Source organism: Thunnus albacares, chromosome 12 (genome assembly GCF_914725855.1).
Source record: "Thunnus albacares chromosome 12, fThuAlb1.1, whole genome shotgun sequence".
Classification (NCBI taxonomy): domain Eukaryota; kingdom Metazoa; phylum Chordata; class Actinopteri; order Scombriformes; family Scombridae; genus Thunnus; species Thunnus albacares.
The window spans coordinates 3,277,025-3,291,673 of record NC_058117.1 but is presented as its reverse complement, the minus strand read 5'-3'; the positions used below and the strand labels follow the sequence as shown (position 1 = coordinate 3,291,673).

The following is a 14,649-nucleotide window of genomic DNA, read 5'->3' as shown; positions in this document are numbered from 1 at the left end:
CTCTCTCTCTCTCTCTCTCTCTCTCTCTCTCTCTCCCTCTCTCTTTCATACACACTTTCTCTGATTTATTGTAAATGAAATTGAAGACCTTTCAATACCTTCTAAGGCCTCTTTTTTGAGGGAACTTAATTGTATGCTTTTTAAGACTATCTAAAACCTGCAGATAAATACCTTGAGTGAGTCAGAATGAAATCATTACAATTATTCAAAAACAGGTGGACTTGGTTTTTCCTCAATGGGGCCCTAATACTCCGTCATGCTTATGTCCCTCCATCAGTCTGCTGGTAGGCTACATACTTGAACTAAACTTATATATATATATGTTTTGTATCCATTTTGTTGGGATGTTCATAATCTACTTTTATATCATTTAATATTTACTCATTTAATTTCTTATGAATATATTTTATTTCTTATTTACTTCATTGACTCTTAATTCATAAAATTTGAAACATTATAAGTCTTTGATATATGACAGAGTATTAGAGCCACACTGAGAGACTTTGTTTTCTTTCTTTTTCTTTTTTTTTTTTGAGATACAAGAAAAAATTTGTAATTCTATGAGAAAAAAGAAAAAAAGTGGTAATATGGTGTGGTGGTAATATCAGATGTAACCACTGATAGCCTTACAGTCAACCACCTCCAGCCATTTCCTTTCCCACAAAAGAGGCAATTTGTCAGTGTGGTTCTCTCTTCAGAATAGACACAATCGTTTCAAAGTCCTGATAATAATCTGGTGCTGATGTGCCAAAAGATGAAGTATTTTGTTATTTGTGAAAGCTACTGCTTCTCTATTTCCCCCTTCAATAGGCTATTACATTTTTCTCACAGCCTAATAACCGTTTATTCTCATAAAATTATATATCATAAAAAGACTTTTTTTGTCATAAAATTACTACTTTATTCTCGTAATATTACGACGTTTTCTCGAAAATTTCTTCCCTCTCAGTGTGGCCCTAATTCTCCTTCATATAAAACCCCATTTACAATTAACTGTATTTTCAAGCTTCTCTTCTTCTACAGAGAGAAGCAGTGTCCTCTCCACTACAGCAGGGGCGCTGTTGAGTCATAACTCGGCCACTAACAGAAGTAGAAGAAGACTGTGGGTTGATCAGAGTCAAGCTAGCTAACATTTATAAAGTAGAAACCCGTTTCAGAGTTTCCCGCTTGTATATGTAACCTCTTTATTCCTTGCTGCTCTGTCCATTCACATTACGGGAAAAACAGAGTGACGCAGTATCGCCTGTAGCCACATTAAATGAGACGTCATGGAGAAAAGCTTCAGTCAGTGGAAGAAGCAGTGCCTGAACAAGCTGGACCTGAGTAAGAAAGGCAGTGTGGATGAAGATATTGTGCATGTGGTGTCTCTGCTCAACAGCTGTGAGGAGTACTTCACCACCAGCTCCTGCTCCGGCCGAGTCATCCTCACTGACGGGGTGAGACACTGGACTCATATAAAGTCCTGTTAGACAGCCGGAAGCTGTGATCAGAAGTGTGGTTTCACACAGCTGTCAATTATTCCTTTATCATGAATTAATACGGAACTGTTTAAAATAACTCACAGACATTGCATACTACCACATATTGTTTAACAGCAGCTCCATTTGGACTGATTATTAATGTCGTCCCCTCCAGGCTCCAGAGAGCAGTGCTGTCCAGAAACAGAACTGTGTTTGGCTGTTTGTCTCACACCATAAATGCAAATGTGACGACCTGGTGAGACATGATTGATTATTGTACTGCTGATATTCCACCAAATACTCAATTCTTGAATTTAATCTGGCTAAGTGTTTAGTCTGTGTGTGTGTGTGTGTGTGTGTGTGTGTGTGTTCTTCAGATGTCTGCTCTAGCCAGGTCCAGTGGAGATGCTGTGTTGAAGTTTGAGCCCTTCGTGCTCCATGTTCAGTGTCGGAGGCTGGAAGATGCTCAGCTGATGGTGAGAGTGACCGTTTGTTTGTCTCTATATTGTTGATCCTTCACAGTGGAGTTTGGTGCACAGTGTGAACAACTTGATATTAAAGGGCCATAGCAGTCGTTTTGCATTAAAGGACAGGTTCACTATTTTTCAAGTGCGTCTTAAATCAACAGGTGTCCATATGAACAATGAAAGAGGTTTTCCTCATTGTAATCATTCCTCCTGTTCATACTGGCTATTAAAAGATCCTCTTCAAATGTACTTTCAATGTAAGTGATGGAGGCCAAAATCTACAGTATGTCCACACAGTCATTTAAAAGTTGATGTGAAGCTTCTATGAGGCTTCATCAGTCTGAGTTAGTCATATCAAGTAGATATCTGACACATTTTCTTTTTAGCATCAAATTTCCTCTTTGTGTTTCCTCAGACAGTGTTTCTCTGTTGAGCTGTGGTGGAAGTATAGTAACAAAAAGAGGGACTTTGGCACTAAAAAGACTGTAACATTGAAATATATCTACTTGATTTGACTCATTTGGACACTGAAGCTTCATATTAGCTTCAGATAAACTTTTAAATACATTTTTGCACAGAAGCAGGACTGTGAATTTTGTCCTCCATCAGTTACATTGTAAGTGCATCATGAAGGGATCTTCTAATGGTCAGTATGAACAGGAGGAATGATTACAGCAAGATAAACATGTTTCAATGTTCATTTGGGCTCCTGACAGTTGTTTTCTGACAAACCTGAAAAAATTGTGAACCTGTCCTTTAATCTATTAAATAACTGAACAAAAATTACAACTAAACTTGAAAGTGAAAAAAATCCTCCTACACTTAGTTACTTACTGGTATATTTATTTATGCTGTATACTGTATGTTTGACCTTCATCAGATATATGGACAAGTATCACAACAGATGCCTGTTTGTGCTTCCATTATTGTGCCCATATGAAGGTTGGTTTTAGGTTCACCAATTGACCTAACTTTTATGGTCCTCTGATTGGATAATTTACCCAGCATTTATGTACATGGAACTGATGTGATGCTTGTCAATGTACCTGATGAAAGTTGTTAAGAAACGTACCAGCAGTAGGCAGGACAGTCTTATTAACTTATTTAATAATTCACATCCTTCACTTTATGACCAAACATTTTCCAAAGCTTGCCTCACTTTAGGTTTTTCAGTTGATTTCCTTCCTTTCCTCCCTCCAGGGAGACTTGAAAGTTGATTGAGACAGGTAATGTCAGTGAACAATTCCTTTATTATCAGTTACGTTACCATTACGTGGTAATACAGGTGCAAGAGCCCTCCTTTGTAATTTATCCAGTGAGGCTGCTATGAATTAATCATGTAGCTGGAAAATTATGACCAGAAGACAAACAAAAAGCAAATGTTGTCAAACGGAACATTTAAACATGGTTCTTTCTTGCCATCGAACGCACCGACAGTGAGAGTTTTTGCCTCTGCTTTCATCCACATTACCCCGAGATGATGACGTAACTTTGACAAAAAAAGGCAATCCGTTGTTGACTGTGATGTTCACTAAAATGATCTGAAACTAAAGGTGCCTGGAAGAAAGGAAATTGTTTAAAATCTTACTCTGTGCTCTCAAAAGTTGTCAAACTTGTAATTAAAGCCTCAATCTGTGACGGGTAGACACTTCAATTGTCACTGCACCATCCCAGTCAATGTAGTTTGCAGCACAGTATGTAGTAGAGTCATTCTTCATATTCTCCATTTAAATACAGACTGTGAGTCCACTACTACCACTGCACTTGGAATGTGGAACAGGTAAAGGTTACGTTTTTTAAAGCAGGATTATTAGTTTTGAAATAGGTTGGCCTGGGAGGAGGTTGATTATATTCTGTCTCAGTAGAACTTCACATGGGGCATGGACTTTAGTCATAGTGCTATCATATTGTTTATCAAATAAAAAACAGCGATCGCTCAGGCTTCTGTCTTACGTCTCTTGTCTCCCGTCTAGCACTCAGTGGCCGTCAACTCAGGCTTCAGGAACTCTGGTCTCACCGCCAGCAAGACAGGAAAGATCATCACGGTACTGCACACTTTAAAACATGAACCGCATGTCCAGGACTGTGCTGCTTTAATTGGCTGCCACTGCTTTACCATTAGAGTTTGAACCGTCAGTACACACAGTGTGAACAGTCCTTTGCCTTGCTGCGTGTGTTGCTTGCATAAATATACATTATCCGTGTTATATTTTGTCCCTCCAGGCAGTCCGTAGCACCCATGGCCTGGAGGTTCCTCTCAGTCAACAAGGAAGGCTCCTGGTAGACCACAACTACATCAATTTCCTAACTCAGATAGCCAATCAGAAGATGGAAGAGAACCTCAGACGGATCCACAGGTCAGTCTGTATCCTCTTAAGTGACGTTTAGTGAAGCTAACATTGGCTGCCTGTTAGCTGCAGTGAAAATAACACAAACACACAAGAGTCCTCACCAATTCTATACTTTAAGATTCACTTGAAACATGTGAGTGGAAACCCTGATTCTTCCTGTCATCTCCAGGTTCTACCAGAACCTCCAGTCTGCTTTGACTGCAGAGAAACTACAAAAACTACAAATCCCAGATCCTCCCAGCTCACAGGAACTTAAAGATCCTTCTCAGAGACTGGAAACAGAAAAGGGGGAGGAGGAGGAGAAGAGGAGCAAATCAAGTGTGTACAAACGGAGGCGGAAACGAGAACAGCAACATCAGACTGACGTTTGCCGTAGTGACAGAGACAGCAGTGTGCCAGAGCTGGATGATTGTCTGGATCTGTTTACATGAACTAGTGGCTCTGGAGCTCTGCACATGCACTGACATGCTCAGTGTGACACTGAATGGATGATAATGTTTCTTTGATCGAGTGCAGGGCGAATTGTGTAAAATGTCTTCGTCTTGAAAATCAAGGTCACTTTTAGTCAAAAAGTGATTCTAGCACTGTGTCCCAAATCCAGACTGCACACTAATTGTGAGCGGGTGAGTGTGTATTGTGTTTATAAGGGAAAATTGACAGAATTCAGTATACTCAAACCAGACACCGCATACTAAATATGGTCAGTTTTTGAATCCCACAGTGCAACACAGTGGAAACAGATGAAGGGAAAAACTGTACACGTAGAAGGCAGCATTACACACCTCATAGTGTTCAACATGCTGGAATCTCATCACAATAAAAATGGAGGAGGGAACAGCTGGACAAAATGGCAGCAGCTCTTTCCATTTTCAAATGAGCTGGTTGTCTGAGGTCACAGATGATTTTTTTTGGGTCTTTTTTTTCTTTTTCACAGGAGGCTTTGTGTCATTTTTGTTCAGCATGAGACCTTTTGTAGGCTTCATTAGGTGTATGCTAACTGCAATGACATGTAGTATGGATGGGACTTGGCATAGGTATCTCCTGGATATCTTTAGGGCTGTAACTAATGATTATTTTCATTGTTGATTAATGTGTTTATTATTTTCTAAATCGATTAGTTGTTTGGTCTCTGAAATGTCAGAAAATGGTGAAAAATGTTGATAGCTGTTTCTCAAAGCCCAAGATGCAGCCTCAAATGTTTTTTGTCAACAACAGTTCACAACCCAAAGATCATCAGTTAATTATCATAGAGGACTAAAGGAACCCAAAAATATTCGCATTTGGAGAAGCTGGAGTCAGATAATTTTGGCATTTTGTCTTAAAAATTGATTATCAAAATAGTTGGCAATTAATTTTGTGTCAATTGACCAATCGTTGCAGCTCTAGATATGTTGTAGTAAATTTAACGGCCATATCTACGAGAGGAACAGAGTGAAAAAGACTCTGCACACTGATCTGCACTCTTCTTATGAGAGCTGAAGGGAGCTGACTGAACAGTGTGCTCATTCTACTTTTAGTTTGTCTGTCCTGCCAGATAGCTAATGCTAGCTAACAGCTGTCTGCAGGTATCAGGCTGATGTCAAGACACACAAACAGCAGGAGAGGATGAATTTACAGACCCTGTCTGTGCTGAAACTGATTATTAGAGTGAATGTGACGGTCCAGAGGTGTGTAGGATAAGCTGTTTGTGTAGAATATGCATAATGATGACAGCTTTACAGGCGGTGCAGATTTATGTTTTTTCTCAACTGTTTTGCTCATGAAGTCCTAAAAATCTGATGTTTCAGTCATGTTTTAATCTCCATGCATTTTGCAGGACAATCCGTTAAAATTGTAAGTCATCACCAAGCTTGGAAAAAATAGAGATTTTATTTTCTTTTGTCAATGTTTGTGTGCTGATTATTGCTTTTGTTGAGAGAGCAGGGGTCTTTATATCACCATGGTAACCTATGTTGCATTACTAAACTGCTTTGGAGTAGGTTCAAGTATGAGGAGGATGGGATCAGAAGTTATTACTACTCACTACTATCCAATCAGCTTTCTGGAATAATTTAGAGCATCATTTCCTCAGGATCCCAACATGGACAAAAGTGCTGCGTCTACAATGAAGTGACAATTGAATTAAGAGCAATAAAGACATTTTTATATATCAGTAGAATCACTTTACTTTCCATGACTTCAAAAATGAAACTGAAAAAATAAAAAAAATTAAGGCGATGTCAGCAGCACTGACATTTAAATGTTACGTTAGTCTATTTTCATCAGATGACAAAGGTCAGAAATCACTTGGAAGTTTTAGAATTTATGTCATCAGTGTCATATGACAGTAATACCACTGGAGGGCAGCAGTGCTTATTGTATCGTCACAGAAGCTACAAGCTGTTTGGTTTCACTTTGTATTACTCATATTTTACGACATTCACTCACTGACTGACTGATACTTGTGCAGTATGTGTATTGTGTCACCTCTAAGTATAGACTACACATGTACAATCCAATACAAAAATTCCAAATATTTTGTCCACCCCATGAAACAAATTTTCAGGTCTGTCTTAAAAACAGTCAGGAGCCCAAATGAACATTGAAATATGTTTTTCTTGCTGTAATCATTCCTCCTGTTCATACTGACCATTAGAAGATCCCTTCATGATACACTTACAATGTAAGTGATGGGGGACAAAATCCACAGTCCTCCTCCTGTGCAAAAATGTATTTAAAAGTTTATTTGAAGCTAATATGAAGCTTCAGTCGTCCAAATGAGTCAAATCAAGTAGATATATTTCAACGTTACAGTCTTTTTAGTGCCAAAGTCCCTCTTTTTGTTACTACATTTCCACCTCAGCTCAACAGGGAAACACTGTCTGAGGGAACACAAAGAGGGAATTTGATGCTAAAAAGACTGTAAATGTGGCAGATATCCACTGGATGTGACTAACTCAGACTGCTGAAGCCTCACATAAGCTTTACATCAACTTTTAAATGCATTTTGACTGTGTGGATACACTGGATTTTGGTCTCCATCACTTACATTGAAATCACATTTGAAGGGGACCTTTTAATAGCAGTATGAACAGGAGGAATGATTACAGTGAAGACAACCTCTGACAACCTGGTGTTTTGATTAAACTAAAAAATATAAATTAAAATCATTAGAGTCTTAAAACTACAAGACAGGGTCAAAAGGTAATAATGCAAGTTAGTTGTTAGTGTACTTGAGTGGTGCCAATCTGGAACATTTGTTAAAAATTAGCAGTTGTCTATGTACACATCAGATACAGACCAACATTAGCATTTATTCAGACATGTTTATGTCCACCTGATGAATGTAAGTGCAAATGTGGAACATTTGTCACAAATTTGCAATGAACTGAATTACCAGAAAAAAAACAAACAAAAATAAATAAATAAAATAAAACAGATTAAATACATATAGTTCACTACATTATTGTTGGTAATCCAGCTTTGTGGAAAGTGTCGAGTTTATAGTGTATAGTTATAAACCCAGAGAATTACCACCCAACTCTCTCTTTAGCATCTTTTAGTTAATTATTTTGTTAGCTGGTGATTATAGTGGATCATTTAGCCAGAGAGCCAGATATTGTTTCTCAGGAGTTGGTGGGGAGCAAAACAGAGAAAAACGAAGAATTAATATTGGACTTACATTTATCAGGTGGACATAAACATGGCTCCAAATTATTTGCATTATTAGCATGTATTCAGTCCAAATAAATACTAATGTTGGGCTGTGTCTGATGTGTAAATAGGGAAGTGTTTGCTAACATGTTAGCTGTCAATGGTATGATTTTAACTTGCTCTGCTGCCCCCAAGTGGCTGTAAAAAAAATCCATCAGTTCTTTAATAATATAGGCTACAACCAGAAGTCAAATTTTACCATGTTTTACCTTTTTTTTTTTTGAAACTCTGATGCAAGTACAAGAGCTCATACTGTCTGTCAGCCCTCCTTTTTCCATTATTCACCAATTTTGCTCAGTACTGATGTGGGTATGTGTTCAGTAGACTGCAAGTGGCTCTTTAGAGATTGTTCAGTGACATAGAACAAATTCCCTGGTTCACTGCAGTCAGATGATTCAGTAAATTCACAGGAGCGGAAAGACAAGATTTGCCTCTCACAGAATTGCAGAAAAGGAAAAGAAGAACGACTCTCCGAGATGTCTCTCAAAGGCAAATCATCATCATAATAGTTGTCATCGTTGGTCGTCGTCTATGGTTTTAAATTTGTGCTCAAGTATATTTGAAGAACTGTACAAAAGGATTATATGTCATAATTGTTATGGTAGATTAGTCACCATGGTCACAAAAACCAGTAATTGGAAAAATTGGATTTGAAACTACCGCATCAATTGGAAGTAGTTCTTCGTCATTGTGGCAGCAGTATCCAGGACGTTGTAAGGTCAGATTGTTGGAGGCTGGGTCCACCATGCTGTACTTCCAGGTGGTGATTCTGGCAGCTACAGTGATGCTGGTTTACTACTGTGAGTTCACGGACACTTTCAGTCTGGCACAGCAGGGCTTCATCTGCAGAGACCCGGCTTTAACCAAACCAGATCCTGGACCTGAACAGGACAGCCACATACAGCCTGTAATACTGTACTCTGTGGTGGGTGGACTGCCTGTTGTACTGGTAAGTCTAACTAGGATTTAAACACAGTCAACAGGTACGGATTTCCTTTGTGATGGTGATGATAATGGTTATAAAGAGCACTATAAGGAGGGATACATAGAGGTAGTCATATATGTTCATATTTTTTAACAACAAATAACCTTTAAACCATATTAAATCATTTGGGTACAATTTTAGATTTTGGGCGTTCAAATTCACTTTCTGGCCTGTTATCTTTCTTTAACAATGAATTGAAAGACACTACTACTAATTATCCTTATTGAAGTAGAAGTTTCTATTGAGTTTGCACTCTTATTAGCTAAGTTACACCTCTTTATTGTGTAAAGTCAGTGTACTATTTGTCGTAGCCACAGCAGGACATGCCAGTGTTGATTGTTTTACAATAGAAGTCAACAGCCGTGATAGACTGCTTAATTACAAGTCTTAACAAGAGAATAAAAGATGAGAGTTGGAGTGACAAGCAACAGGACAAAGTTTGAAGAGAAAGAAAGAGAGAGATGAAGATGAAGTTGTAGGCACAGACAAACAGACAAATAATATCACTATTCCAACCAACAATATCAGTATTCTCCTTCAAAAGTTCATATCCCTATACTAATTCATTTTCTTTCTCTCCTCTCTTTTCCTTCATCTGTTTTCCTTCTCATTACCAGATTTCAGGTGTGGAACTTGTTATCTTCCTCCTTCACTACAACTCAAACAACCTTTATGACCAAGAGAAGGTTGTAGTCATGGGTGACTGTTGCTATGTGAACCCCATGGTGCGCAGGACCTTCCGTTTCCTTGGTAATCTGACTACAGTACAATTACTTCACAAAAACCTGTTTAATTCATCATTTCTGATATAGGTTCAATTAGTGTAAAGTGTTGCATAACATAATTTTCAATCATCACTCAGTGTCAAATTTATTGTGATTCCTTTGTTAATCGCCGTACACTACACAGGGCTGCCACAGTGGTTAAAAAATGATTTTTAATATTCTATATTTGGGTAAATATAGTGCACTACATAGTGAGTGATTTCAGACCTCGCACACATCGTTATAACATATGATTTTAACAAGGTACTGTTCTTGTTATGATGACAGAAATTTGAGAAATATTTTCTGTAATGAAACAAGCAATAAATTGACTAACACAACCTGTAGCCTCTGTTTCCTGTTGAAAGCACTACCTTCTCAGTTACTAAAATCATAGAGGGATCCATGCTGACATTTTAGCATTAATTATGTTGTGGAGAATGATTTGTTTCAAACAGATTTTCAAGTAAAGTTTGAATCTGCTGTCTTTAGTAAAGGGTGTGAATGCTATATTGTGTCTAAACTTCTTTGGTTTGTCTTAAAGTGTAAATAATATAATCTGTGTATTTCTCTGCAGGTGTCTATGTCTTTGGTCTGTTTACAACAGACATCTTTGTCAATGCGGGTCAGCTGGTCACAGGAAGTCTGGCTCCTTACTTCCTGTCTGTTTGCCAGCCCAATTACACCGCCCTCGGCTGCCAGAACACCGTAGACTTTGTCAGCCGATCAGATGCCTGCACCGGTAACCCTGATGACATCATGAGAGCCAGGAAGACATTTCCCTCCAAAGAGGCTGCACTGAGTCTGTATACAGCTGTTTACCTGGCAGTGAGTGGTTCACTTTAAAGGACCCTGGATGAATAATAATTATTTTTTTCTAAATACATCATAAAATGAAAATACTCATTCATAACTGCATAATGTGTATTGGTTTTTAAAAGTCTTATAGAAAAAAAAATCTGCCTTTTCAGATGTACATCATGTGCTGTGTTGGTTCCAGTGGAGGTCGTCTGATGGGGCCCCTCATCAGTCTCTCATTGGTCAGTCTGGCTGTGCTGACAGGCATCAACAGAGTGGCCGAGTACCGAAACCACTGGAGTGATGTGATAGCAGGACAAACCATCGGAGGAGCTATTGCTGTCTTTCTGGTCAGTTATTAATCATCTTGTGAGTAGCAGTTATAGCAGACTTGCTCTCTTATAACAGACTATCATCAGTTCATTATTAATGATGAATTAATAAATAGGGCCTTTGTATGAAAACAGCCACCTATAGAGTGATTCACCATTACCATTCTAGGATTTTTCATCTTGGGTTGTGTGCTGTGCTCACATCTTATGATGGATAGTAAAGATGGGAAAGCTCACGTTCCTTGGACAACTCTAGTCGGTTGTATTGATGCAGAGCTGGTTGTATGAGGGTTCAAAATACTGTCTGGAAAATACTATCATTAAAATTAGGGTTAATTGAACTTGAATGACAGATTGCAGCTGTTGTGAGGCATCCATGTTTGTTTGGTTTTCAGGCAGTTTAATTGGGATATAGCAGATTTTCCTGCTCATAATTATTCCTTATTATTCCGGCATTCTGACTATGCGTCATGCGTTTGCCCTTGCCACCTCCAGTGTAGATATTTGAGAAACATGGACTCTAGGGTGTCAATTTGGTTAACCAGCAAGTAGCTCAGGAAGTAGATCCTATGCAGTTAGCTACAACAGCTAATCTAGGGGGCTAATTTTACTCAAGTGTTTCAAATGATTATGTAAAATGTATGTTTATTTGGAAAGCTTATAAGAGGTTCATACTGCTTGTCCCGATACATGTTGTTTTGCCATAATTGCATTTCCCAAATTTTTACAATGAAGTCGAGGAGTGCAAAGTTAGCATGACCCATTGACAGAATGAACAAAATTATTAGAATGATATCCAGATTTTAACTTATGCAATTCACTAAGGCCGTGCATACTATTTCTATGCATCTCACTGTAACAAGAGGACAGCCAAGTTCAACACAAAAAGAAATAATTGAGTCCTCATTGGCAGCAGTTGGCCTGCATATTCTTCCTTACACTGTGCAGTCAACAGACAGTAGCATGTTGCTAATGCTAGCAAATATCCCATTCTCAGGGGATCACTGCCTTCTCCCACTATAGTAATAGACAGCAACACAGGTCTCTCTGAGATTCTTACACTGAAAAAAGAGACGTATTGGATCAACTTAAAAAAAATTATCTCGATTGGTAACACACACATGAATTCAGTTTTTTTGTAAATCAAATTTACTTTTTGATCAACTCATATTTAAATTATTTAATTACTTTCAAATCCACAATTTGCATTACTACAACTCAATTTTGCTACTAGTCAACTTAAAGTAAAATTCTATTATAGTGATGCAAATGTACAGTAATCCCACTAATGTAATTTACAAAGTGCATTTGGACCAACAAATGTGCAACTCACACCATAAAAAGAATCAATCAATCAATCAATCAATTGATGTCAAATCATTTACTTTCCATCAAAGTTAGCTTTTTCTTTTCTTTTCTTCTCTGTTTTTTAAATAACCAGAATCTCAGATTTTCTTTTTAGAGGCTCTGCACATCATTATGTCTATTCTTGGCCTTATATTTGGGCTCTTTCCTTAACAGAGAAGTGGTCTAATGGACTAAACTGCTGCAGGACCTACACACAGCAAGTTGTTGTTGCTTGAATGAGTTTGAATTCCTCTATTGTGTATAAAAAGTAATGGAAGGCAGTGATGGTTGGGAGTTGGGAGAAAAAGCTGGGTCACAGAAACAATCTAAACAAAAATGATGATGCTCTGTCTCCCTCCAGTCACAATAAAAATGCTTCAATAATATTCGGCCCCTAATACAGTTCTTTGTGTGACTCTTTTGGAGTTCCTCTATGTGTTTTCCTTGTGATACACAAATCACTTTTTGAACTCATGCAAACAGTTCATCTGTCTGGAAGAAATAATTACAAATGAGTGGAATGACTGTATGTGACTATATGAATATGGCTATTACAGTAGCCAAAGTCTCTCTTCTCTTTCTCTTTCTCTGCAGGTGGTATTTGTGGTTCAGTATTTTAAAAAGAGACCTGAGATTCCTCAGAGTCCATCAGATGTGGGCACATCTAACACTGAAGAGGCTTCACCCCAAAATAATCACACCATGGAATCATGTGACAAATACATTGTTACACAGGTAAATCATTTTTAAAATGGTCTTTTTAGTTTTTAGTTTTCATTTTCTCAAATAACATATGTAAGAGTGCACAATATACTGCACATGAAAATCATTATGTCTATATTTGGTGTTTTTATGATGTACTAAAGTGAAAATATGCATAAAAGCAAAATCATACACTGATGATGAAATAGTCAAAGAAACACAATATTTATGGCATCATGGAAGCTTTTAACAATTTTCAGAAACTACACAATAAATAGACTGTGAGATTCAGCAGTAATGTGTACATTTTAGAGGCAATTTTTGTCTTTGCTGTTCCTCTAGGGCCCCGGATCCTTCACTGAAGTCACATGACTATGACCCCCCCGTCCTCATGATTCAGAGGAAATGGATTTTGCATGAACTGTGTGTGCTCTTTCAAGATGTCACCTCTTTTATGACTTAAAACTTCAAACCTTTCTCATTTTTAGAACATAAAAACATATTTTGAGATTTTAGCCACCTTCTTTTTATGCTATTTTTGCAACATTTGAAAAATAATTATTAACACCTTAATTTTTACTGGTTGATATAATTAGTGTAAACAAGCGGCCTCCACAGCTGCTTTTACATTCTATAAAGCCATGTTTGGTTTGGCCTGATATCTGATATATGGCACCAAACCAGAAGAGACTACTGTTCTCTCAGAGTGAAAACTCTGAGAAAGGCAGGAGGCAAAATAGTTTATTGCAAATGTGGTTTTGATTTTGGCAATACCACTGGTGTCAGATATAAGCTGCATCAGTCTCATTTGTTTAATTATACCAAAGTATATGATAGATTAATGATATTCTGCTAATGCTGATACACCTTTAAACAATATCTTCATGTCTATTTTTACATACAGTAAAGTTGTGTAACATTAATTCATAGTATACATCATAGAGCATAGCATCAATCCAGACGGTAACATGTCTTTAAAGAGAAAACTGTTTGAAATTTTATGTGTCTGTGTAACATTTTATGTGAAGAGATTCATTTTCCATATAATTGTGGTTGGTGGTAGTTTCCTTAAATTAGCCAACATTCAAGATAGAGTCTTCTTCAGCAACAATATTCAGGGACATCCTTTGTTACAACTTCAGGTTATGAAAAAAATGTCAATGCATGACATCCTTGTTGTCTTCTAAAGATTATAGTTTGGTTGCACAATTACCAATTTTGTTGTTTTGGTTACATGATCTAGTAATTTATTCACATCTTTTTTTTTTCTTTAGTTTGTCCAATAATGAAAATACCTCTTACAACAGTTTTTGCAGGAAAAATACCCAAAGTCATTACCAAAGATATTACTTCTGATGTGTTTGATGTGTTTTCCTGTTCAGGTCACATTGACTGCAATTGAATATGTGTCATGTTTGAAATTACATTGTTGTGTATTACTTCAAACTCACAGGCCAGCAATGAGATTATGTGTTTTGCCCCCTGTGCCACTTGCTTCTCTCCCTGCCATTCTAATAAATTATATGGTTATTAAAAGGGGTCACTTGTACTTGTTTCATTCTGTAAAAAAAAAAAAAAAAAGAATTATATACTGTATATATATTTTATTTTTATAAAATATATTTTTATTTTATTTTATTTTTTATTTATTTGTCTTGTTTTTGTGATGCGGAGTATTTAGAATCACAGTGTAGTAGTACCTGGATTCAAGTTTGCATAACCAATTTATGCTCATATTTGTGTGTGATTT

General features: G+C 37.3%; 2 protein-coding genes across 2 annotated transcripts; both read left to right on the top strand.

The window, feature by feature from the left end:
* The first annotated feature begins 1,066 nt into the window (after positions 1–1,066).
* On the top strand, positions 1,067–6,163 carry tyw3 (tRNA-yW synthesizing protein 3 homolog (S. cerevisiae)). The gene is made up of 6 exons (XM_044369281.1): positions 1,067–1,436; positions 1,636–1,716; positions 1,838–1,936; positions 3,901–3,972; positions 4,151–4,284; positions 4,448–6,163. Exons 1-6 carry the CDS (start codon positions 1,269–1,271, stop codon positions 4,707–4,709), a joined length of 816 nt encoding a protein of 271 aa, XP_044225216.1. The 5' UTR covers positions 1,067–1,268; the 3' UTR covers positions 4,710–6,163.
* A 2,208-nt stretch (positions 6,164–8,371) lies between these two features.
* LOC122993949 (phospholipid phosphatase-related protein type 5-like) lies at positions 8,372–14,439 on the top strand. Its single transcript, XM_044368409.1, has 6 exons — positions 8,372–8,920; positions 9,574–9,706; positions 10,298–10,548; positions 10,692–10,868; positions 12,792–12,932; positions 13,242–14,439. Exons 1-6 carry the CDS (start codon positions 8,717–8,719, stop codon positions 13,269–13,271), a joined length of 936 nt encoding a protein of 311 aa, XP_044224344.1. The 5' UTR covers positions 8,372–8,716; the 3' UTR covers positions 13,272–14,439.
* Positions 14,440–14,649: the final 210 nt, after the last annotated feature.